At 35.3% G+C, this 26321-nt stretch overlaps 1 protein-coding gene across 3 annotated transcripts in view; it reads right to left on the bottom strand.

The window, feature by feature from the left end:
- The window catches only part of PDE10A (phosphodiesterase 10A), a 786455-nt gene that overhangs the window by 433066 nt on the left and 327068 nt on the right, over window positions 1-26321 (bottom strand). For all 3 annotated transcript variants that reach the window (XR_011337005.1, XM_069852238.1, XM_069852239.1), the window contains exons 11-19: window positions 22836-22978; window positions 20546-20638; window positions 19659-19845; window positions 18081-18223; window positions 16015-16098; window positions 12972-13122; window positions 9776-9931; window positions 6732-6904; window positions 4547-4658 (exon numbers count right to left, since the gene is read on the bottom strand). Coding sequence is in view for 2 of the 3 variants with exons in the window: in XM_069852238.1 (XP_069708339.1) it covers window positions 4547-4658; window positions 6732-6904; window positions 9776-9931; window positions 12972-13122; window positions 16015-16098; window positions 18081-18223; window positions 19659-19845; window positions 20546-20638; window positions 22836-22978 (1242 nt within the window). In the remaining variant the exon portion in view is untranslated. The remainder of the gene's footprint in view (window positions 1-4546; window positions 4659-6731; window positions 6905-9775; window positions 9932-12971; window positions 13123-16014; window positions 16099-18080; window positions 18224-19658; window positions 19846-20545; window positions 20639-22835; window positions 22979-26321) is intronic.

The following is a 26321-nucleotide window of genomic DNA, read 5'->3' on the forward strand; positions in this document are numbered from 1 at the left end:
AAAGAGATCAGGAAAACAAAAATCAAGATTCCAGAGATCTGAATTGATCTCCATCTCCTACTGCATGTTAATCTAAACACCCAGATTTTAAAATAATGTTCAAAACTGGTCTAAGTCAACCTCAAAACTGCCTACGGAAGGACTCATTTTATATATTCACCTAAATGATAGCAGATTCTAAAAATTAAGTTTTTGTGTTAATGTACATACTTTTTCCTTGTTTCCAAAAGCATCTCCATCATAAGAAGTAACAGAAAGAATAAAATAGATCTAGATGAGAATATCCAGCATGTTCCTGCTTACTGCAGTGGTGCAGGACTAGATGACCTTTCAGGGTCCCTTCCCACCCGAACTATTATATGATTCTACAACTCTATGGAATCAGTTCCTCCTGTTTTGCTCTATTCATAGTTAATCTCACCTTTCAAAACATTACCTGTTTAAAGCACTGTAACACAATGATCAGTAGAGCACAACTCAGTAATTCAAGGAAAAGCTGAGTAAAATAGATGAATTTACAATGTGCCCTTTGTCAAAAATCAATCATTTTGACTATGCTGCTTTGAAGATACTGCCTGTCAAAAGGCCCTCTTTTAAGTACATTATCCCCATACGTTCATAAGAGGAATACTGGGAAAGTATATCCAAAGACCAGATATATGTCATGTACAAGAGAAAACCATCTCCTTATATTTCAACAATTAACAGCAGAATAGCCGAAGCACATTTCTGAGCACTAAAATGAACCTGACAACAATTTCCTTTTTAAAAATCAATAAGTAGCTGGCTATTTTCTGAAAGAAATTTTTATTTTTCCTGTAGTCTTCTGCCTCAACTGCATTGTCAAGACACCATGGATGTTTAACCTTTAGGTTATAAAGGTAGCTACAGCTATAGCAATCGTTGCTTTTGTCTGCTGTTCTTGTCTGAGATTCTAGAATCAATGTGATCTTCAGACTGTTAATCTTGTGTACTGGGTCTGCATGGTTAGGTTTTGGTAGCTTGGGGGCTACAGGATTGACTTCTACAAGATGTCAGTAGCTTCCCCCATGTCCAATAAGAGCCATTGCCAAAACTATGAGGGCCACTATGGCTAAAGTCAACGCCATCCCAACCACAACCCATATAATTCAGGTAGGGAGAAAGTTCCTGCAGAATAACTGCTCATACAATATTTGTTTATCTCTCTCCTTTAATGTGAGATTCAGGTTACAGAGATTTAGCAATCTGAAAGTTTTGGACATTCCCTAAATCTATGTTCTATTTTACTCCTACAGTTAGTGAATGCACCTCCAGCAGTAAATTTATCACACCTTTCTCATAAGATTTTATCAATCCACATTTCAAGTGCCAATGTGCCCTTGCAAGGGAAGATTTTGGCACATTTACTCAAAGAGAAGTTTGCAATATAAAACATTTATTCTGGACTAAGCAGAGCAACTTTCTTTCTGACTGCCTTGCAACTACCTCGAGTGCAGTAAAGATGAAGGCTTCTGGAGTTCAATTCTCTCTTTCATATTTTGCCTCAATAATACCTATTAACTATAATCCTGCTCAATTAACCAACAAGAGATAAAATCAGGAATGTATTTTTGAACTGGTGTCTGTACTATTTTCTCACATCACATATTTCTTTCTCCAAGCAGTTATAGGCTAGGATCACCATATCTGGTCTCTGTTAGATATTTTACTGATGCAAGAAATAAACAGAAAGTCCTCCTTCCTCAGCTGATAAAATAGATACCTATAACAATTCCAAGCATGGAAATTCAGTGAATTGTTATTTAGGAGACGTAAGCAAATTTTGGGTTTCTATGTCCCCTAGTAAATAATATTTTTGTTTTTCCATTTGCTTGAAGTACTGCAATTGATTGATCCACAACTGCCTGCAGCTAACATAGTCTGAATGATAAGAATCTCAATACTAAACCATTTAGCATTCTTATGACTTTAAGATCTTTGATTAACACAATATCAAATGTCTGAGAAATCCTTGAAGTCAGAGCTTTGAGGAAGCTGTACAGCCTCTGACAGATTATGCCAAAACCGAACAAAGTTCAGATTTACGTTCACTAGTACACCTTGAAAGAAAAAGGTATCATAGAATCACAGAATGGTTTGGGTTGGAAAGGACCTTTTGGGATCACAGAATCATAGAATAGTTAGGGTTGGAAGGGACCTTAAAGATCGTCTAGTTCCAACACCCCTGCCATGGGCAGGGACATGCCACTAGATCAGGTTACCGTATCAACCAATACCTCCCACTCAACTACCTCAACAGGATCACCAAGAGCAGATGATCTAGGACTATGTCCAGTCAGGTTTTTAATATGTCCAATGATGAAGACGTCAGAACCTCTCTGGGCAACCTGTGCCACCGGTTGACCACTCTCACAGTAAAAAGTATTATGTTTAGATGGAACATGTGCACTGGAAACACAGGTGTTTTCTTGAGTCCAGTATGTGTGACCACGTATGTGATACACTGCTGTAAAAATACTGCTTTTATCCTCATAGTTATTAACATGATCAGAAAGTTTAAGTTGAAATTCTAAGCAAAGAGGTTTTTATCATACTTGTGGTATGGCTATAATAAATCACTAAAAAAATACTGCAGAAAGGGTCTGTCATGTGTCTCATCTCACAAAAAAAAAATCACAGCAGACAAATCTATACAAGCTTGTAATACTACAGAATCAATCAGCAAACCATGCTGAAGTGATATCAAGGTAAATCTTAGTGGAAAATATTGGCTATATTTGGCTTCATTCAATGAAAAAAAATGAGTGTGACATCCCAAAAAATTGCTGCAACCTCTTCTGCAGTTAATGTTTTAGCTAATGATTGCACAAAGAAATATTAAATCATTCAACATATTAAAATATGTTCATATTAAAATTATGAACTCAAGTAGTAATTAGAAGCAATATTCTATCCTACTTTTAGAACTGTAACATAACCATTCAATCTAGTCAAATATACTTTTCTAGAGTTAACAGTTTTTACCAACTAAGTAATGACTTGGCAGTGAAATACAATCTAACCTTTCTATTGGTTTAGCTTTTCCAGTATTTTCCCTATAATTGCTTCCAACTTTCCAGTTTCTAGAGGCAGTTAGACCTGTGGCTGCTTTTGTCAGTCATCCGGATTGGATCACAATGTACCGAACTTCTGTCACGTATCAATTAATCTTTTCTTTAAGAAGATTTAGTAAAACGCCAATTACAGAATTCAATTTCTGTAAATTACTTGTAATTTACATTTGTTCCATGAAGTAACCTGATTCATCTTTATTAACTCATCCTTGGTTCCAAAACAGGTTAAACTCTGGCTCAGTTATGTATCCATAATTCCATTTTTACTTTTATTGAATAGGAAAAATAAGTTTGATCTTTCCTTCTCACTAAGTTCAAAAGATTTGCATTAAAAAGTCTTTTTACCTGTAAGCAGAAAAGCTTAGTGTATAATCAGTGAGGCACATCAACTTCGTACCTCCATTATATCAGCCATAAGAACACTCACTTCCCTGTAAGTATTGAATTAGATCTCTGAGCTTATACAGTCTGCTTCTTTCAAATATTTTATTGTAGTTGGAACTGTTCATAACTACAAGAATGAAAACACGTAAATATAAAAAATACACACAAGCCATGCACATCTTGAATTTCATTATGAACATGCAATGGGCAGGACAACAATCTCCACACTATATGCCTGCCACATTAACTCTGTGAGCCCGATTTCCATTTTACCTGCAGACTTCCACAGAGCACATAATAGAGAAGAGTAACACTTTATGATAGACAAGCAGTAGAAGTTCTGAAAATACAGTGTATCATCTCAAACTGCATAACTCAACTCTATGCAACACCCTGAGAATTTATTCCTTATATCTATAAAGTAGTCACTTTCACTTTAAAAATGAAACAACTTGGACATTTACTCCTCAGCATAAGACATGTGAGAGACTGCATCTTCATTTAGGAACATGAATATTAGTACAGCTCAATTACATGTTTCAATTCTCAGTACATCTTACCTGTGGACTAAATTTCAAATTATTAAAAAATCAGCTCTGAGACACAGTTGTTGAGCTGGCTCACAAGATTCAAACAGTTGGATCAAAACAATTTTAAGGGTTGTTATATTTGCTTCAGTATTTCTGGACTCATGCTACAGCTTTATAAGTGTGTTTCAAGGAAGCTGACATGGACGCTGTTTCATATTTTTGATTTCTAGAATCCTTCACAAAACTACAGTTAATGATTAAAAAAACCTTACAGATTTTCTTCTGTGTTCTGTTTCTTGATCTCTTTCTGTTAGGACATGCTTTTTAAATTCATTTTTAACAGACAGAAAAAACGCTGTCTGAAAATTAGGAAGCTAACTTAGCTCAGAGTAAATGACAAAACACATGCCTGCACCAATGAACACTCTTTAAAACAAGCACATAAAGATATCAATTGAAAAATACTTATGGTTGCTTTTGATTCCTGGATGCTCTCATTTATAAAGAAAAGGCAGTGAACGAAAGAAACACACATACCTCAGCCCAGAACTCTGCATATATGTCATTGGCTGTCAGTCTGGTAACTGGCCACAACTTTGTTACAGAACACAAATCACAAGCCGTCATCATCAGACCAATCACTCTATCTCTAAAACAAAATAAAATTAAATTGTAAGTTTGGTAATGAATTAAGAGTCACATTGAAAAATGCTTATTTGCCCTTCCTTAGTTCAATCAGCATTAAAGTATAAGTACTACAAAATTTCTCCTACTCTGCTTGTTTCTTCCTCATTTGTTTGTGATTCATTTGTAAGACATCACACAAATTGTACATTCATTACATTCCCTGTAATATTTCCCGCATTTTTTTGCAGCCAGAGTTCACTGACTATCCTGTGCTCAACCACATCCATAGAAAACTACACAAGAATGCCTGTCTGTTAGAACACTTACAATCCTCTTCCTTAATTTTCTGAAAATACAGTATAAGTCTATAAAAAGAAATCTGGAATATCCTGTTGCTGCATTTCTTTCTGTTCTTTAAAGAGAGACAAACACAAACTCCAAAAAGATGAAAAACTAGTTCTAAGTCTGTCTCAAGGTACTCTGTCATTTCTTTGCTGGAATGAATTCTAACCTTGACTGGAGAAGAATCCTACACATAAATGTCCTATACAATGACAAACCTGCTCACAGAATAATTGAACAGCATTGGTAGGATTATAATCATTATTAGAACAAGGCACACATATAAAAAAAAAAGTCTTATTTAAACAGTTTTCTAGCACTTGTCTACTGCCCATATCCATGGTTTACTCATCTAAGTTTTATCTAGAAAACTGGTAAATTAATGAATTAATCCATGTGTTTTCCACTCAATAGAGAACTTAAGATGACACTTAAGGACATCAGGATCTTTGTTAATAATGCCTATTCCATTAAAAAAGCACAAAACTTTCTAGCTCACATGCCAATGTGATGGCAGTCATTAAAACTGTACCAACACACAAATACACCAGGGAAAATACACGAATAAGCAATACAATCAATAGATAAATGGCAAAGTGCAATTCCCTGTACTTATGAAAGAGCATTCCTCAGCCATTTAAGTGCTGAATTTAGCATTCTGTTGCATGTACAGATATCAACTAGAATTCTTGGATTGTTTAGACACATTACAAACTGATGCCCAATATTTGGGCAACGTGGTTATGAACTGAAAATGCTCTGAGGGCAGGTAACAGTAAAAAAAACCCTCTAAACATAACAGAATATTCAACCACACACTAAATAATTGTGTACTATTGAATATTAAACTTGAATTTTATAAACACTATATTCAAGACTTCTGGTAAATTTCATTCTGAGATTATCAGGAGCTACTATATCTTTGTCTTCTTAAGATCTTGAGAGCTATTAAAGTATAATAAGCTTCAGTTCCATACTGTGAAATGAGCTTATTAAAATACTCTTCCCACAGTGCTGTAGTAGTTTATTCAAAACTACTGACAAAAACCTCTAAAGCTCCTGAGAAGATGACCAAAGTATCAAAGCTCCATTTGAAATAAATCAAAACCATAAGAAAATCTTTTTCCATACTAACTCTCTATTTTTTTCCTGTCTTGGATTAACAACAGGATGCACTTTCTACTAATAAAGCTCTGAAGTCCTGCATGAGCATCTTAATGAAACATCTCTCATCCAAGGTGCACTATGTTTTACTTACATGGACAAAGAGAGTCATGTATTTATTAATATGAATATATGCACACTTCATTTATTTTTAAAACTTAAGAGCTATCTTAATTCACAAAGGTTGAGAACTGACCAGAATCCTTTAATAAAATTTTTGAGAGAGTAATAAAAATTGATACAAAAATATAGATGTAAAACTATTATTTATGTAAAAATAAAACTAAGTTATTATTGCACTGTACCTTTTTCTCCACCATCTAACTGCCTGTATGCTAACTTTCCTCTGTGGGTGATCTGACACTGAACTATGCAGATGACATCCAAAGGCTGTGACATGCAAACATAAAATAGTGGAAATTGTTGTTATGTGCTCGGCATTTTAAACATAGCTAGTCTTAGAAATCTCATATGTAAGAAAATTATTGCATATACAGAAGAATTATTCTATTAAAATTAGAATTTGAGATTCTTCTTTCTAGGACTACTGCTAGACCTAGAGTGAACTATTACTGGTTTGCTGGTTTACCTGTGTGTTTGATTCTTCAGGTTTAATGTTCCTGTCTGATGCAGCTCTTCAAGCTGTTTTCTATTTCCAAAATACAAGGCTAGGTCTGTGGCAATGATGGCTTTCCGGATGATCTCAAGTACTTGCTCATATTCACTGGAGCTCAGATTGGAGAAGACATTGTGCCCTTCCAGCTATGAAAAAGTAAAAAACCAATAAAAAGCACAAGCTCTAATTCTGAGATTATTTCAGTCTTTACTTCATCAGACAAGTTACAGTGATTTTATAGCCCAATGACCTTTTTTTGTTGCAAAGTCAAATGTTCACAGCATGAAATTCCCATTTTTATCTTTCCGTTTTAAATACTGTCATGAAAACTATGACTAAGCCACTGATTTGGTTTTGGAACTGCTCATTCTGAAGCCTACAGGTATTAATAGGGAAAAATACTAACTTTTGTAGTGCTGACAAATCGGAGCAGAAGACACAGCACTCCCAGACAGTATAAACTTGGGAACTTGTGATTCAGTTCTCATCCAGAGTACTGCATTACCAAGCTGGTAAACAGAGTGTCTGATTCACTCTGAAGTACAATTTTGATATATGAACACATAATTGGAATAAGGAAACATCCAAGTTAAAGTACTAAAATAATTTTCTTTTCATAGTGTTCCAAATGAAATGTCCTTGAAATTGTCTCTTAGTGATACAATTTTCTCTATAGAAATAAAGTTAATTACAAGACTTTAATGTATATGAACATTTAGGGTAAAAAGTTGTTTTGATCAACTATGAGTTGACTGACTTTCAAACTAAAGACGATGGTTTCCACTATAGAGGCTCTGGCAACTTGCCGCTGTCATCTCTTTTCGATATCCACTAGGTATGATTGTGCATTTAACTGATAATATCCATGTACTGTGATCGCTTATGAAGCTATATCACATTTTGAAAAGTCAACACTCTTCACTGTTTCTAAGATTTGGAAAACAACTTGTCAAAAGTCTTTCTGCTCTTGAGAGGAAACAGAGCAAAAAAAGAAAGAATAAGTGAGTCATGTCAAGGTGTGTACATTCACAAATAGAAAATATTATTAAAATATATCTAAAACAGATGCATTTTGACATTTAATTGGCATTTAGGCTGAAGATCATCAAAAGTTTCCCTGACTTTCATCAATTATTTACATAATTTGTCCAAAATAAATCATCCATGTTACAAATAGGCTTAGTTTTTCTCACCATCCGGAACATAAATGCCATTTTCCAACATTTTTGGTATGTCAGTAGATTTATTGTGAATAATGAATATAGAATACAGTCCTTCTACGTCTCAGTGCTCCTTTGACAGCCTCCAAAGTCATAGAACGTGATGTTTAAAAAACATTTTAACCCATCATCAACACTCTGGGATCAGGAAATGACTACTACTAATTTTCATTATTTAGGAGTTTAGGGGCACTTTCCTTTCCAACTTTGCTCCCTAATCCATGGGAACATGCTATTTGTCCCAACATTTCAATTATTCTAGATTTGGAGCTATCATCTTTAGGCTTTAGGAGGAATTCAGTAAGGCTTTATTACTGAAACAGAAAACAGGAAGTCCAAAAGGCTGCTTTAATCTACCTTTGCCATCAATCATCATCCAGGGGCATGTGGGTAGGCAGTGTTTGAATCCACTCTACAGCCCTGACCACTTTTCTCTCTTTTTTCAGTCACAATGATGGCAAAATCTATGAGACATCAGGGAAGCAAAAGGGTTCCCTGCTTTCTTGGCAAATGGGACTTTCACCAATTACAACATTTCTGCAAGAAAAATGTAAAATGGTTTCTGAAGAATGACTGAAGTCTGCTTCATGTAGCCATAGTGACACAGAGAAGTGTTAATGACTGAAGAAACTTGCTCACTCTGCACAAAGTCACATGAGAAATGAATACTAAAAATCTAATGTCATACCACCACTAAAGATTTCAATTACATCCTCCTACATGGAGGAGCATTCAGAGATAAATCTTCCATTCTCTGATGAAATATATATGATACCTAAAACCACAACCACAAGATGTGCTTCTGAAAGCAATACAGAATATGTATTTTTCCTATAAGGTGATTAAGTATTTAAGAAAATAAATATCTTCCCCCGTGAAAGACCATAAAGAAAGAAAAGTTAATAATGAACTACATGCACAGTAGCATGATAAGACTGTACTTCGAGTGTGTGCATGGTAAATTAAAACCAATAAGCACAAGTACGTTATGGATTGTCAATGGTTTCATAGGTGAGAGTTCTCGCTCTTCTAATAGAGCATGAAAAAAAATTGTCACTGATGAGAAAATATTGTGTGTCAGTAATCCACTTAGATTTCTCCAAATGTGTCTGCATGGTTTCTTGTAGTTTTCTATTCATTAAACATACAGACACATTACCTCATATTAGAACCTCTTTCACTGAATATTACCTTAACTGGGTGTTTTCTATTTCAAATAGCTAAATAACAAAAAAGCACATGAAAACATATTGAAACAAGCTTAAACTTCTCATGCGTGCAAAATTAACATATCCTTTTTCATGCCACACATCTATTGTTCACGTAATTTATTACAGCAGGTTTTCAAGCTTCTCATACCAACTTTTGCCATACAAATTTGAGATTTTATTCAGAATTTCAAGATGGTTGAAGACTTCATTGAAGTGCACTATGCTGGAAATATCTGAGAAACTGATTTTCAAAGTTCCTATTCCATTTGGCCACAGGAAAAAAACCCTATTGACTCAGACGCTAGAAGCTCCAAAGGAAGGCCATAAGCAAAGTCCAAAGCATAACGCACACTATGTTTTGTGATGTCAAGATTTTGGGAAAGCTATGTTTTGCACTATTGTTGAATGCTCGGCTTCCTAATTGCAAAACTCAGGTTGCTGTAATAAATCATTCCCATTTCTAAACGAGCACTACGACCCAGAAATGAAATTAAGCATGCTTCAGAATATCTACTGGGCAAAGACGTGACTCTTAATTCCACCACTGGACACTACTGCACAGAACATACAATTTCAATAATCCTACCTGCAGGATAGACACAGTCTGTGAGAAGTGGTGCTGTTCCATTGTTGATGTGGAATAGAGAGCAGCTAAGGGGTGATCAAATTTCTGAAGATAGCTGTTGCTGTAACCTCTGTGATCCAGGTCATGACACAGACATGCAACTAAAAGACCTTTTCGCTACAAAAAAAATGAGATAAACATGAAAAGTAAGATGCATTTCCTGCCCCTAGGTGTCACTCTCTTCCCAAAATACTGTAAAAGTTGCACTATGCTTACACTGCCTTCAAAAAGCACATGGAGAAATGTCCTTAAAATTGCAATAAACATGAAAGTGAGGACATACTGAACTAAAATTCTCATCCCAATTGTAATACAACCATTTTATATGTATGAAGTTAAAAAAAAACCAAAACATTGTTGCGCATTTACATACTATTGGAGGGAACCTGCTTCAGGAAGAAATCTGAGTTTTAAACAGACAGTCTGATCATCCATTGAATGCTTACCACATTTATTAAAAAAATTAAAAGCGTAGTTGTTGAGGGAGAGGAAATACATAGAGATGTATGATCTCCTGGTCAAGGCAGCTGCACTGAAGTCCAATGGTAGATATGCCTCTGCAATACTCCTTGAAGATACAGACCAAGTCACCTAAGTGGAACTTTTCCTAGGAAGCCACTAATGTTAGCCACAGAAATGCTGGACGATGGCAATTGCAAACAAAGTCAGATGGTAACTGTTTTTTTTATTTATTTCACTCAATATCCTGAAAAAATGGAGTCCTTGAAACCTCCCTTTCAACACAGAAAATAAATGAACACTTGCAGAACTTTTTGACACAGCAGGTGTGTTTTGAAAACACTGTTTGTGAAGCAGTCACTGTCAGCATGGAGTATCATGAAAATATCTTTATAGACTTAACAGCTCTGTTTTATAGTTGGCTCTGATGAGTGTTCAGTAAACCAGGGTAAAGCTATAAAATGAAGTAGAAAAAGGATACTAATTAGCAACATCCAACCTATGTGAGCAATGGATGGTATATACAGTGGATGTGAGCAACATCCAACCTATATACCATACAAAGAAGCACATGATCCTGTGGAAAAATAGCAAGTAATGATGTCATTGAACATTTTATCACTAATACAAAATGTACATAATGAAGATTGTAGCAACACTAACGGAATTTCTGATTGTGAGACCATATATTTTATTTTCAATCCTTCACTTTTATTTTCAATTATGGCTTTTCAATATTGCATCTTATGAAGTACACCTTTAAAAAGCACATAATAAAACAGATGATGCAGCTGCATACATCCACATAGATCCTCAGCTGAAGTGGAACCTTAGAAAAATCATACACACCTATGTTACTTGAAGTTGTGCAGAAACAGCTGTAGGAAGTTGGTATCCCCTTTTTACTACTATCAGGAGGGGTAAGACATGTAACAAATAGACTTGAAAAACAGCCTCTGATAGTAAAAGAAAGATGAATCTCAGAATTCTTTGTGCTACATGTTAGATCTAGTGGGCATAAGATTTTTTGTCCTTCCCTCACAAGTTTAATTCTGCTGATGCATCCTTTACAAGCTGTGTTTTTTCCAGTCTTACAGTTCTCATCAGTCTGTCTCTTGTACCAGATGGTTCTCTTTGTCTAGCTTGTCCTAGTCTCCATGTCCCAGTAAATCATCCTGGTATCAGTTGTTCAGGACTATACAATGCCTAATTCCAGTGCTCTTGAGCTTGTACCAATTGTCCCAGCTTGGTTCCCAACTCTTTGACCACTGCCAGCTGCTGGACCTATTTATCTCTACATCAGAGACCCCTTTACATTGTTTCTTACTTCTCTTTGACCTCTAAGTCTACCTAGGTTCATGTTATCATCCCTCATTTGTGACCAGCCTAGCCTAGTTTCCCAAACATTCCTTCAGCAGTTTCCAGTATTCTTGTTGGATTCATCTCTAGTCTCAGGAAAGGAGATTGCTAGAAGGAGCTAGAACATGGACTAGGATGAGGCATTCAAACAGGTGAAGTCTGGCTGGAGTTCGGCAGGGAACAAAGACTGTTTCCATCTCTCTTATCAGCTGGCTCTTTTGCTCTCCCTGTTTTTCCCACCCTGTGTTTCCAAAAAGATGGGCTTGCTATTTGGTTAGTACTGGATTTTTTCCGAACTTTAAATACTTCCTGAGGCTGCAATCCCCAGGTTTTTGTTGTTGAAGGAATGCTGATTTTTTCCAACTTGTATAGCTTTTGCCAACATTCAACATATGGCTGGCAAATGCCATTTTCCTATTTCAATGTCAATTTTCAAGTTCCTACTTAATGGCAGAATAAACTAAACCTTTTCAAACAAAAGGTCACAAAATTTTATTTTACTGTTATACACCAAACAAAAACTTGATTTCTCCTACCATGTTTCTTTAAAGGAGCCAAGTAATTTTGGCTGAAATTTCTCCAAATTAATCAGCCTAAGGAAGTCAGAGAGCTTGGAAAAATTACAGCCCAAATAACTAGTATTTGGCAAAGTTGCACATAACTGAAAATAGGTTCTCCCAGTCCGAAGTTTCAGGCAGTATTAATAGACAGCACTCCAACTTGCACCTACCATAATTCAGAAAAAAAACCTGGCAGTTTCTCATAGTGTATATTAACATTTAACCATTCTAAGTCTTTAATTTTATTGTTATAAATTTTCCAGTTAGTGATCTTTTCAAAGTATTTTATTTTCCTATTTTTTTTAAACGTTATGGATATATCTTTTAAATAGGTATATGCATGCTAAGGAAAACTGTTGTATATTAAAAATCAAGCAGTGAATTAGGACATTTCAACCAGCCTTTTCCTTCCATCCTTTCTACTCTCCTCCTTTACTCACTTACATCAACCACCCCTGCAACATCAAGCACTTCTCCCTTGTCCTCCTGTTCAGGATCTCCCAGACCTCACAGGGTTCAAGATCCAGGATGTTTCCCTCCCCTTAGAATAGATATGACAGTTAGTTAATTAATTAAAATAACGACTGTGGTTGGAAGTGGGCAGAGAGCACTTATAGCAAATCTGCTACTGCTTCTTCCGTGGGCAGACCTGAAAAACGTGAAGGAAACACTAGGATTAGGAATCTGAATAATTCTCCTTCCACAAGCCTTTATACATACTCTGTCCAAGGTGAGAGAAAAATTCTAGCACAGAAACTAGAAAAAATCATCTCACCTACCTCTAGATCAGTGAAAAGCCCCTGGTTGTTCTGAAGTATAGCATACATGCAATGTGCAACGGTAACGGCATGCTTCCAGTTGTGGTAGGGCACACGGCGATAATTCTTCTTTACAGACATAGTAAATCGGCATAGCTTTTCAAGTTCAAAGCTAGGAAGAAATTAATGTGGTCAGAGGCAAGAAATAAGAATGGGAAAAATAACCAACAGAGGAGATTGAAGAAGGTACTGAGATACAGATGAGATACTGTTTGATTTACAATTCTTGCCAGGACTGGCTCTCATTGCAGATGACTCATTGATCACAAGAGTCATCCCAAGTTTCAGCAAGGACAGAGGGTCGTGGATATCTGACTAAGATATCCATTCTTAAACTAAGAATGCTCTTAGCAAAGTTCTTGAACTTTACTTGAACTTGAAAGTTCTTGAATCTGTAAAGTTCTTGAACATATATTAAGCTTCCCAGCTCAGGCAACACAACTGCATAACCTTCTCTGAAGAAATTTGAAGTGTGGTTTATTTAAATTATCAATTCAATCTGCTAAACAGTGCAACTCTGCATCTATTGGACAATTTAAAAATATAAATTGTGATCAAAATAGGAAATTACGTGTTTTTAAGCAAATGACACAGAAGAATACTATTTAAATTAAATCTTCAGTTGAACATCAAGTGCAGTATTTGTTGTGAATATAAGTTGAGATGTTCCATCCTGACATTGTGAAAAGATGATGATTTTACCTTTTCCAAGACTTTCAGATTTTTTTTTTCCCAGGCCGAATGAAAAAAAATTCACATTTCACTCTTTCTTTATTTTTCACTAAATATTTTGTTAAGTAGTTGCTGGCCAACCATGAAAATGCCCCAAAGCTATGACATTTATGGGATTATTTCATAAAGATTTTTAAAATATTTTTGCTATTAATATGACAAGCAAAATTAATCTATGATCAAAAGTATTTTCTCTAAGGTGATAACAAAAAGCAGTAATAAAGTAATGGCTATGTTTGGCTTACGTCAAAAATACCTCTGAGGGAGTTCATATTCTGTAGTCCTAGAGCTCCACACAATCTTTAATAGATTATCTACCACTGTTCCTTTGAAAGGAAAGCTGTTTACAGATGGGAAATTCAGGCATAGATTAAATATTGGGTAAAATATACTAAAGCACCTAATCCGAGCTGCCCGAGGTGAAATGGGAGTGTTACACTTGAGCCCAAAAATGAAGATGCCAGAGTCCCAAGCCAGAGACTTTTTCCTTCATAAACAGATCAGTTTTTCTTTATTCACATCTTTTCCCTAGATGCTGTGGTTTGATTTTTTTTTTTTTTAAGTAAAGTTACATGCTTTGATAGTTTCATGGGTATCTCAGGGAAGTGGTGTTAATGTTCTCGTCTTGCAGCATATGTGGATTGAGAAAACAAAGCTGAATGTCTATGACCAATATGTAAAAATGTGAGCACATCTACTATATGGAGCCAGTTAGACAGAAAAACATATTTCTATGGTTATGTGCTCAGCAGGGTAATTATTCTTAGCCTCAGTCTGACATTAGTAAAAATGGAGGCATATTGCCTTTCAGAAAGCTTCAATATTTCTTTTTTAATTCTAGAGATTTAAGTCAGACAGCTCTGGAATTGTTAGAACCACTGTTCAAAATAGTACATCATAATTCAGAGTATCATAACAGTTTCACTTCCATCAACATCCAATATTAACTCAATGGCTACCATGTGATAGTACAGTTGCAGCCCAAGGAAAAATCATTATCAATAACACCTCAAGGCAGAATATTATCACTTCATCTACTTCTGTATTTTGCATACTTGATTAAAGCAGTAAAATATTATTTCTTCATGAAAGCAAAGAAAACATAGCTTAACAGATTTTTCTTCAAAATGCTCCCTGGACAGGACAGTTATACATTACACAGCTGTATACTTAAAATAACTGTATTTATTTCAGACAGTTGAGAAGTTCTCTCCTTTCAGAAATTAAATACAAGTCCAGTCCCAACAGTCTCCTTTTGAAATGTTTTCCTCACTTTTTTTTCTTTAACTTTATATGTGAAAACGGAGGCTTATTTGAAAAATATCAAGTAGATATCAATTCTTTCCCATTAAAGTTACACCTTGAAAGAAAGAGACTGGCAGACAGAGAGGAAAAAGAACAGAACTTAGCTGGAAATATGAACCCCAATCCTGCAGCCATTCAGTCACAGCCATTCAGTCAGGAACAGAAACAATCTAACTATGCTGGGTAATATAGAACTGTATTTAGAACAGTCATCTGCTATGTGGTATTGAAGAAGACATCAGAAAGAGCTTCAGGCTGGACCATACGCTTTGAGGGCCTGGAGGTTTATCCACTTACTAAGACGTAACAACCACAAGCAAATGTTTACCAAATGTTGCTCTGTTTTGCAAGGAGATAACTCCCCTTTCAAATGCCCATCTGTAGCTTTTTCAATAATTTGGAGCAGCTCTGGGACATACTTAGCCAAGAGACTACAAATCTTAATAATTATAATGTGCACCAAGAGAAAGGCCAATAAATTAAAAATTTTTTTTGAAAATCATTCACTTACATAATTAGTGCACAACAACGCCGATAACTGATCTAACCTTGTATTAAAAAATCTAACCTTGGATTATTTTAACCAAATTAATTTCAGAAACAATACATTTGAAAGATAAGAACTGATGGATCTTCTCTCTTTATTGATAAGATTGCCTTTAATTTATCTTCTGTCTGAAAAGCAATCTCATCTCAGAACCAAATAATACTTCTATATATTGGAAGGGCAACCGTTTGGATGATATTGTGAGTTCTTTCACCTGGCCGTTCACAAATTTTATTAACTGAAGACCAAGAAGCTGGGACAAGAAATTCAGACTGCTTATTACAGCTGTGTACAGACAAGTTATAGTAAATAAACTCCAAAGAAAATAAGACCTTGAATTAAAAAATAATCATCTCAAAAATTCCTAATATACAAACACATACATAACAGAACTAAAGCAATAAATCATGTATATCATACCAGGCTGTCCCACAGGACTGGTGAACCATGTAGACAAAAATGGCAGGCCAGACGTCTTCATATGGACTGATATCAAAGTGATATCTAAGTAAGTAAGGACAAACACATTTTCATTTTTACTAAAAGCAAGTGAAAATGACTAGATGACGTTTACCCGACAGCATTTACTTGTTTCTGAATATACACAGAAAACTGACTTTACAGGCTGTATTTTCCAGCAATGTAAGTTAATAGGTTTCTTCTAAGGTCAATGGAACTACAATTGCAGAATCGTTTAGGTTGAAAAAGATCCTTGAGATTATTTAGTAGAATCATTAGCCTCTGGTTAGCTTTTGGCTTTGTTTATTTAACATAAACATATTTTTTTATTTAAGAATCCAGTGCTTAAGCATTGTACAAAATCTTTGTTCTACAGGGGTAATGAGAGCTTTACAGGCACTCCTAAAATATTTCAGACTTTCCTCCCAGATGGTCTCTCTAACAATATATTTATAGGAATTTTTTTGATAATTTCTGTCATTAATTCTGTGAGACTCATTTCAGTTTTGATGGAAGAAAAAAACTTTTACTGATTAATAGAAAATAAGACCACACCTCAAAAATCAAACACTTGATACCAAATTTATATTTCATTAGCTGGGGACTTCCCTCTCCCTGTATCAACATTTAGGCTTGATATTAGAGACTTGCTCAGTAGACCTGTTTGTCCTTCGATTATTAATTAACCCCTTTCCCTGCACCTGCTGTGCTGCAAGTCATCCATTTATTTCTCACTGTACCCAGCTAAACACTTGTGTGTACGTGGCATACTGAACAGCACAGCAGGTGCAAGAGAGCTGAAGGTAGCTGAATTGCTTGGAAAATGGTTAAATGTATTCTGATTGTTCAAACTAAAGGATGCTAATAGAATTTAGAATGAAACCTGTCATCTTTGCAAATATAAGTAATTTCTGCTGAGGAGGTGGGTTATATAATATCATCTAACAAAGCAGAAGAAATTGTCTTGCAATGAATAAGCTTATATTAGGGTGTAAACCTGCAAGCTGCTAATACTCTGGCTTTCAAGAAAATCACATTGGTATGTAATGAACTTTAAGTATAAGCAACCCCTGGTAAGCATATGTTTGCATGCTTTGCTCACTCACAGGTACAATGCTCAGAGCCTGACAGGATGAGCAAGCTCTGGAGATTAGATTTACAAAGACAACTGAGATTTTGTGACTCAATATCACAGAGTTCTGATTTTAGGCATCGGGTTACAACAGTAGAATTTATTGTCCTGGGCCAGAAACAGTGACTCAAAAATGAGATTACTCCTGGTGTTAGGGTTGAGTGGGGACCGATTGATAAAATACAGATAGAGGTATATCTTCAGCACATTGCAGAACCTTGACAGCTGAAAGTAACTGAATTATTGCAGTGAAAGCCTAAGAGGCTGGATGGGGAGTCCTCCTCCAAGTTTAGGCCTCAACTCTAAACTCTAGCACCTAGGACTCATAATGCTGAATTATCTTCAAAAGTTTGGAGATCTGTACCCATTTTCCCCTCCGTCAAGAAATACAGGCAGATGCACAAAACACACACCAAAACACCCGACAACCCAATACCCACCCCCCAAACTAAAATACAACCCCCAAACTCCCAATAATTAGTTGAATCTTTTATTCTAAAATATACAAAAGAGGATGAGATCACGCATTCGGTCTGACATTGCAGGTCAGCCTTCTCTCTGGCTCTGAGCTGTTGGCCTTCCTGGGACTATCAAAAAGAAAGCTCATCTCCAAAATCTTTAGGTATAAACTAATGCTTAAAGCAAATACTGTAGTTACTCATGCCTAAGGAAGTGCTGAGTTGATAGTATTTTACATCTTAGATATATTTTGTTCAGAGGACATAAATTATAACTGTATGTAAGAAAGCCAGAGATAAACCCCTATGATTTTGGGGATAACTCAATAATAAAAGTATTTCCGGCAAATACCTCCACTACATCTAGGAGAAAAAAAATAACCTTTTTCACAGACTGATACGAGATACAGCTGTAACTATATGAGAAATGTACTTACAGTTCAATTTCTTTATAAATATGTGGAGGCAGTGTACAGTGCATGAGGTTTTGCCACTCTTCTGCTGTACAAACACTGTGGTAGGATAGCTTCTCCATTGTTACACGGTAAATACACTCTGAATGGCGAATTCTGTGGTACATCTGAAAAAGGAAAGACATTCACTAATGTAAAATTTTAATAAAGGAAAAAATACTTTTGTTCGAGTATTTTTAAAATACACAGTTGCAAAAACATTAATGCTTTTGGTTCCTCAGCTTCACACATTAGAATAGCAACTGATTATATGAAAGTCAGTACTTATGGAAAACTAGGCCTTCTATCACATCTTTCTCTATCTACTCACTCATGAAAACATCTAAGGCTTCACTGGTTTTTCACTGCATAGCAGCTCTCCCGAAAAGTAGAATCAAAGTTCAGGAATTAGAAACAGAGCTCAGTCCCTTGCAATATGCTAGCAGAAAGAAAACTAGTAATAGGGCACAAGCCATAATTTGCATCACTATATGAATTTATCTATTAATTGTTACAAATAACTGCTACCTCTGCACAGTAGAAAGTACAGATGATGTTTATCATACTTACATTACTATGCAATAATTATAAAAAATAAGCACAGTTAATTATGGAGAGGTTCAGACAGCTATTGTGGGCATGGCATAGCTTGTAAACAAGTGAGGGCATAACAATTTTATTAGTAAAGATAGTCCTCTGGAGCAGTATGCACTGAATTGTAATACTCACTATCTCGAAAGAGTGAACTTGCACACAACTGAGCAATTGCACAGTCCCAACTTTCATTTATATGCCGGCCTTTCTAACTGTCTTGTGTTATATGGAAAAAGTTTAAGTAATTGCTAGTAAAATTTGCTGCTCCAGTATATGAACAGCATAATGTTGGTAAAATGGCTTAATGGAAATCACCATGTTTCATTGGCATTGCATTGTACCTCACCTCCAATGAATATGACACGTTTATTCTGCATTGCATCGTTATTACATTTATTGCATTTTTATACTTCTATAGTAATGATCAGTAAATTGCTTATGCTTCCTGCTGGAATAGTAATATAATAAAATGCTTGAAAACAAAAATAACTATCTACTCTTATCTAAAAGCATGGATAATCAAGAGTATGTAACACAGCATATAAATGTATAAATTGATATCTTTGAAAATTAAGCATATGGAATTGAGAGAATACATAATATCTCCGTTCCTAGTTAAATTTGTAAAATATGTGATACAAATTTATAAAAATAAATAAGAACCATACTTTCTAATGAAAAAGAGAAGACAGATGGGTATCATTTCTGTTTCAAAGCTTGAACTCTGAGTTTAGCTACATGAAATCAAAGTATCCAGAGCAGAATTATTTAATTAAGTATCAAATGAATACCTATCATCCTCTTAAAATACAATTATTCAGCAAAAGATTCAATGATTCTTGTTTCCTTGTTAATTCAACACAACAGACATGAATCTCTTTAATAACCTGGAACAACAAAAATCCTCAAATGGAATTCAAAGTCTTCTCATTATAACCAGTAGCTTACAAAACTATAAATGAAACTTACATTAGCACAGTGTAAGGCTAAAGCACAAAAGACTGCAAACATTTTAAAGTTGTTCTCATCGGTTTTAGAGAAGGCACTTCCACTTATTTTGTTCACCATCTGCACAACACCTATTACACTTCCTCGGCTTACAATAGGCATGCACAGGATATTTCTGGTTGTGTAGCCTGTGTAGAGGTCTACTTCTCTGGAGAGCCAGAAAAGAGAAAGGGAAAAAAGAAAAGAGTGAACATTAATAATTACTATTTATTCCTTGATTCTCCAGAATGTTGATGTACAATATACTAAATAGTTTTAATGTAGATATAATTAGTACCTGCAAGTTCACCTCCAAAACTCTCAAATATTTCCACCTACTGTGTCATATTTAGAAAGAACTTTTTAATCCTTTAATCTCTATTCGCAAGATAAAGAATTAATATTTCCTCAAAACTACAGTAAGTTCATTCATAAAACTGGAGAACACATTCAGGAACTTAGGCATGCTATTTGTTACTGAACTGATTTTTCTCCCCTGAAAGTAACCAGATTTCAGGGAATCTAACAAAGAAAATTGGCAACAGTCTACCTAACTAGGTAAAGTTCCGTAATAGTAGAAATAAATTAAATTTTCTGTATTATATTTATGTTTAATAAAAATCCTAGTTCTATGTGTGTCTTTAAAATATCTCCAATGGGTCAAGCATTTAAATAGATAACTAGAGATAACAATTTCTGATGAGGTTGTCTCCTCAGGATGCATTCATGAAGCTGTGATCCTCTGATGGGGTTGTCTCTTCATCAGAGGATCACAGCTCCATGAATGCACCCTAATATGAAATTTAAGTAGTAAATATAAGCAAAAGGTTTTTTGTGCTGTCTTTTGTCTCCCATGAATAAAAACTTACCTGTTGAAGCGTGGATCTGCATAGGCATCAGGGATGTTAAGGACTTCTCCTGTTCTTGCCACTTGACCAGCTATTCCTTTTTCTATAGAAAATCTGCAGGAAATAAAAATGTGTGTTAGTCACAATATGAACTGCCTTCAGCGTAGTCTGTCTTGGGCACGGTAAGGGGTATTTGTTCCCAACCAATGTCATCTTGATGCCCTTAGGAGAAAAATCTTACAAGATGACAAGATAGTAGTAAATAAGTTGTCAAAAAGTAGTAAATAATAAAATAAAGCTGCACATATTAACAAATACTTTCTGAAAAGTTTATATATACATTTATACAAGTTATAAAACATTATATAACGACATAGTTCAATACAAAAGTTCCCATAATATGACCAATTTAGTGACAAGAATTCAAAGTCTTTGGTAACCCTGGGGGCTATGCCTAATAAACATGATTTTCATGAATCTGAGACTTCCGTTTACCGTCACAAGCTATTGATTTTATCAACGTTTTTACACGTTCATAATTTCTTTAGACACATCATAGGCAATATGGAGCTTGATTCTTCAGAGGCACAGGTGGTTTGATAAAAACTTTGGAAGAAGACCACTACATATTTGAAAGGTAAACATTACATGCATTTGCCATGTACACTTCAGAATAACTAGATTGTTTCATCTCATGACATGCAAACAATGCCATGGTAGTAACATGCATTCCTTAATTACTACAAGAAAGTTAAACACAACAAACATTGTGGAATTGAATCATAAAAATTCATAAGTCTCTCTTGCGAGGAAATAATTTTCAATTCTTCGACATAAAACAATTATGATATACAGGCACAAAAGAATTTGTGAAGGAAAATAAGCAGAAATTATCACTTTCAAATCTAAATGTACTCGGGCAGTATTCTGCCCCCACTGAAGTTAGTGACAAAGCTGACAGGATTTCACTCTGCACACCTGATTTTAAATTAGTTTCTTCTGCTGCTTCTAATGATATGTACATGACACCAACTTAAGACTTCTTCCTGATGACTGACTGACTCAGTGTCACTTTCTTACAGACATTTCAGTAGTACCCTTCTTTCAAAATACAGCACCTGTGAAATGGCTCACACCCTTGCACTCAGAGTTAACATTCTGATAATTTTCATAGAGAAAAGACAGAAAGATATAAGCAAGAAAAACAATTATCAAGAAGGAGCATGCAAGTGTGTGTTAAAGCAGGCCACCTTTTTTAATTGACACCACCTCCTTTCTTGTCAGTATGTAAATTGCACCAATTTTGACTCCTTCCATTCTCACTCACACAATGTAGTAAGTGGGAGTACGTTTGTCTAAATGATTTTAAGTGAAGATATGAATCACATCTCATATTGGCTCAGAACTTCAGAAGCATATGGAGAAATTGAAAAAAAATTTGAGAACATCTATGCTGAGTATTTTAAGAAAATTTTAGTGCAAGATATTTTGTCATACATTTTTTTCTTTATAAAAAGGTGCAGGTTTAAAATGCGTATGTCTTTGAAAATCTTGATCTGTATCTATTTAAGATTTATAATTTTTGAAAAGCGAAAAATGTTTTTTCATTTTGCCTCTTCCTTTTCATATATATCAAAAATTACATACTTGTGACATGAAGCAGAAGTAAATATCAATTTTAGGCATGGAATCCTACGTATTCATTACAAGCCTGTACACATTTTCAAATTCACCACTTCAAGCATACTTCCAAATCATAACTATTTAAAATTTTGAAAATACTCTAAATGCATATGAGAAAAAGTAAAGCTGTATTACTAGACTTGAAATCTTCAAAGCCAATGACTAATCCATATGAGTTTATATGTATCCCTGATCCATCTGCAAGAACTACAAATTGTGATTTCCTTGCTTTGGATGTGCTTAAACAGCACAAACATCAACTCTTTTTGGGAACCCTTTTGGGAAAAAAAGTCCCTTACTGGCAGAACTATGGATTAGGTGCACCTTTACCTGCACCCTTACCTACCTCAGAACACCTCTGTTTTTTTCCCAACATGATTTCCAAAAGGACCGCCTCCGGAAGACGGCATTTCCAGGAGTGACGTTATAGCTTCAGAGACGTTGTTTCGATGGCACTGCAATGTCATCCCCAGAAGTACTACCTTCTGGAGGCGGGTCCTGGTGGGAATGATATCACAGTATGACAAGTATTGTCAGGGACCTGCAGATAGTCACAGAGGCTGGGTAATAAAATGCCTGCACATCTGTAGTTTTAACAAAATTGCTTTCTTCTGCTAGCTACTCTTACCTTATTTCTTTGGTCTTCTTGAAGACAGGTTTCCCATCATTTTCTTCCCCAATATCAAAAAGGTCTGAATACAGCTCCTTATTTTTGTGGTCAACCTGGAAGAGTGCACACCTATCTGCATTCACCAGGTTTTTTGCATATATCTATAGACAAAAAAATGAAACTGGAGTTAATGGTTGTTAGTTAGATTATTGTCAGTCATTTACTGAATAAAAACGTAAGTCCCTAGGACATAATAGTTTTGAGAAATCAGCCAGAAACAAAATCTGTTTTAGGAAGCATCCATCTTCACAGCAATCTTTTAGGATACAATGTAAAATGAAAGTGGGTCTTTTAGCAAATATTTTTTGTAAATTAGAGTGTTTTTATCTTTGAGGAATGCAGGAATATCTTTAGCCTCTATCTTTTAGAGGCTTGAATGTTTGCTAGAAGAAAAGAAGGTTTCCTATTACATTTTTTTAAAATGCTTTTCAAGATAGTAGCTTTCTTCCCTCTGTGGTTAGATAATATCCAGATTTACTTGACTTTGAACAGGTAGGATATAGCGAAGCCTAAGAACATTGTGGGGTTTTATCTTTACTGCAAATACATTGATATGAAATATCCAGCAAACAGAGGCTAGTGCCTATAATACACAGCAATGAACAAACAGGGAAGATTATAAGCGTCATTGTGGACTGCCCTATCCATTGGTATAGGAAATGGCTGTGCCCTCCTGATGCTAGGGACAGTTCTCATGCAAAAGTTGAGACTTGGTAGTTCTACATGAACTAACCAATGCCCACAAGGTAGCACCCATTGTCAAGAAAGTGCAACAACAGACTTGTATGATTTCTATCATACTTTGAATAGCTAGTTTTATTTTAGCAAAACTATTTGCCAGGCACCACTGATTACCATAACAGAGTCTTGCCGTGGGAACACTACAGCTCTTCATTGAAATATTTCTCAGACATAGAATGCACTTTCTGAGAACAAGTGGAAACAATGAACCAAGTCGAATTAGAATCAATGTGTTAACTTAAGATACCTTATATCCAGGTTCAAGAACCTGTTCTATCCAATTCAGTAAGTCTCCCATGTTTCGTCCCTGTTCAGAAAGTATAGTAATAGCAGAGTAGAACGCGATCTGAGAAAAATCTCATTCAACTTTAAAAAATTGTGTAATAGCTGTCTAGTCATTCACTAACAGAGAGAGGTTGACTACATCTCGGTGCACAATGCATGCAGGTGGGATGTCTAAGAATTCACAAGACTTACATATCAATGAAATAACTTCCCCTCCTCCTTCTCTCTTAAAAACCTAGAATATTTCTTTTCATACTAATGCAAACAGACAAACATTAGACCATGATAGAAAAAAACTATGAGATGACAAATCATTAGTTGTGAGGCCCAATCCTATGTCATATGAGCCGTGTAATGGGAGCTGCACGGAAACCACCCAGACCAACTCTTCAAAACTCGCAGGGCCCTCCTGTACTGAAAAAATCCCTGACTGGAAAGATTCTGTTGCTTTCTTCTCCATTTGCTCCATCAGAGCAGTAGAAAATCTGCAGTCCAAGAGGCACCCTTTGTGAAATATTTCATACTCAAGAGCATTAAGAAGTTCAAATATCTCGACAACTCATACCATTTATTCCTTTGCTCAGAATACAGTGAATATAAACTGAGCCAAAAAGGACAAGGGGCCCAGTAAATGCTTCTCTACACCTATTCAGAAACTCTATCAGATTTTTTTTATAAAAACAACAGAACAGTGTTGATCTTACACAATTAAACCTTTGTGTTCTAATGCATATGACTCAAGAACTTACTTTGGTTGTGACTCATGCTTTTGAAAAATAACTGCCTAAACACTACTAATTGAGAGAAATGAGGAAGTCTTATCTCTTTAAAGACCTCGCTCAAATCCAGGCCAGTGGCTGGATGGCAATATCAATACAAAAGGTTTACTTCGCATTGTCGATAGAGAGGCCAGTGACCACCTTCTGGGTAGGTTGCTTGTAACTACTCAAGCATACTGCTAAAAAAATTTGCAAGACAACTGCTTCCCCTCCATATTCAAAAACACCCTTATATCACCAACTTTGCTGAGGGATTTTTGTGAAAATAAAAACCAGGAGAAAGCTAAAATCTCTGTACTTTTAGATTTATTATTACAGGAACAAATCAAACTAAGTGCAGTCACCCAAAGAGTGACATAGTGAGGTAAAATTGTGTCACACTTTTCTCACTGTGAGACACTGAATAAGCCACATAATGATAAAATCACACTCCCATAAAATGGCAATAAATGTGCAAGCACATAATTCAATTAACTGGCTCAAGAAACAGCCAAATGCTACAGCTTACAAAGAAAGCTGGGTATGAAACATCTACGCAGGTTAAAATGAAGAATCATAATGTAGCCAAGTGTTGGAAAAGAAGATGAAAGAGTAAGCGTATTCTACTGCCAATTGTGTTTTCTACCAGACCTGTATTCATAGGGGAGGACAGGGAAGAATACCAATATTTGTTCTCAATGCCATATGTTATATTACACTGCTGCTTTTAAATGTTCAGCTATTTTTAAGCAGTTAATTTAAATTGGAAAGTAATGTTCTAAAATGTTTCCTATGAGCAGAATTCTTGACTGTGTACTAACTAGAATAAGAAAAACATTGCAGAATATTTTCCATTACTGATTCAAGCTTCTAAATAAAACCACTTTTATACTGTTTGTATTCTAAAATTGTTGGGTTTGAATAGCCTAGCTAAGAATAACACTTCAAGGATTAGGGCAAGTATCAGGGTACTGCTGGTGGGTAATTTTTTGAATATGCAAACTGAAGAAATAGCATCACAGACCTGGTTAAGATTTACATTCAGGAAAAATAATTGAAGTGTGTAAGGGGTGTTTCTACAGCTATAAAATATAACTTATATTTCAAAGACTCAAAATGTATTACGAACAACTAGTCCATTGTTATTTGTAAATGCTATTCAGGAAATAATTCTGAATTCAAAATTGATTAAAAAAATCTATTTCTGAATTACTTTAATTCATTGATTAAACACAATCTTAGTTACTTTAATGACCTTGGATTTAGTAGTTCTTATAAAATATTGACTGTCACTAGTTACGGGTATAAATACAAAGCAAAAGGGATGTCAAGTCTTGCATATCTCATTCAGCAAATGGAACAAATACTCTAGGAGTAATGTTTGACCTCTAGGTCTTCCTACAGACAGCAACTTCTTCAGGAGTGTTTTGCAGCATGTAGTAAATTGAATTTAGGAAAAAAGAATGAATACAACAAGCTGAAATAGAAAGAAAAACAGAAGCCGTTCTGTTACAGTTTTCAAGCCTTCTCAAAAATACAATAATAAATACCTTGCTCAGAGAGAGTCATGTTTCATTACTTATGAAAGCTGTGAAACAAAGCTGCTGTGACAATGAAAAATCATACTGAACTTTACCACCTTCTTCCATACAAAGATGTT

This window comes from Phaenicophaeus curvirostris, chromosome 2, assembly GCF_032191515.1.
Source record: "Phaenicophaeus curvirostris isolate KB17595 chromosome 2, BPBGC_Pcur_1.0, whole genome shotgun sequence".
Taxonomy (NCBI): domain Eukaryota; kingdom Metazoa; phylum Chordata; class Aves; order Cuculiformes; family Cuculidae; genus Phaenicophaeus; species Phaenicophaeus curvirostris.